At 38.4% G+C, this 735-nt stretch overlaps 1 protein-coding gene across 1 annotated transcript in view; it reads right to left on the reverse strand.

Moving 5' to 3' along the window:
- Window positions 1-375: 375 nt before the first annotated feature.
- The window catches only part of LOC123102273 (gamma-hordein-3), a 1606-nt gene continuing 1246 nt past the window's right edge, over window positions 376-735 (reverse strand). The window contains exon 2 of the mRNA XM_044523572.1: window positions 376-730. Coding sequence (XP_044379507.1) covers window positions 532-730 — 199 coding nt within the window. The 3' untranslated portion in view covers window positions 376-531. The remainder of the gene's footprint in view (window positions 731-735) is intronic.

The following is a 735-nucleotide window of genomic DNA, read 5'->3' on the forward strand; positions in this document are numbered from 1 at the left end:
GTTAGGTGTCGGTGTTTGCTTTTGTGTGTGCAGGTGCTGTTAACAAGGTTTTGTGTGGTTCACCTACTGGATTGATAACCTTGATTCTTAACTTAGTGAAATACTTATTTGTACTATACTTCATCATCCTCTCCTCCTTGGGGAATTAACAACACAGTCTACAAGTAGCACTCTCCATTGAAATGTTAAATTGTAATTAGTCCTTACTCCCGAATTAATAGTACTTCAATTTGAAACAAGTTTCGTACATGTTAATTATGTTATGTTCATATAATACTACACTTCCTAAATAAGTAGACGTCACATAACATTGAGATTGTAGTTAGGGATGGAAATCAAAATAGGGCATGAATGTAACAATTGCGAGCAATGTGCTTCAGAAAAGAACTTATTTGTCTTTTATTCCCATGTTTGGACTAGTACAGGTCGGGGTTACACATGATGGTGCACATCACTTTATTTATCATTGTTACATTATGCTCCATTAACTAACAACGATGATTCACCCTTCTAGTATTACATCTCTTCATTTCATAGGCCACTGATACTTATAACGTCGCTCCCAGATGGTTGTTGTTGTGGATATTGTTGGTATGGGGAAGGTTCTTGTGATTGCTGGGGTGGGTATGGTATTGGAAATTGTTGTTGGGGGAATTGTTGTGGTGGTTGCTGGGGGAATTGTTGTTGGGGGAATTGTTGTTGTTCAGGGGATTGTTGTGACCGGGGGAATTGTTG

The sequence above is a fragment of the Triticum aestivum genome, chromosome 1B (assembly GCF_018294505.1).
Source record: "Triticum aestivum cultivar Chinese Spring chromosome 1B, IWGSC CS RefSeq v2.1, whole genome shotgun sequence".
NCBI lineage: Eukaryota > Viridiplantae > Streptophyta > Magnoliopsida > Poales > Poaceae > Triticum > Triticum aestivum.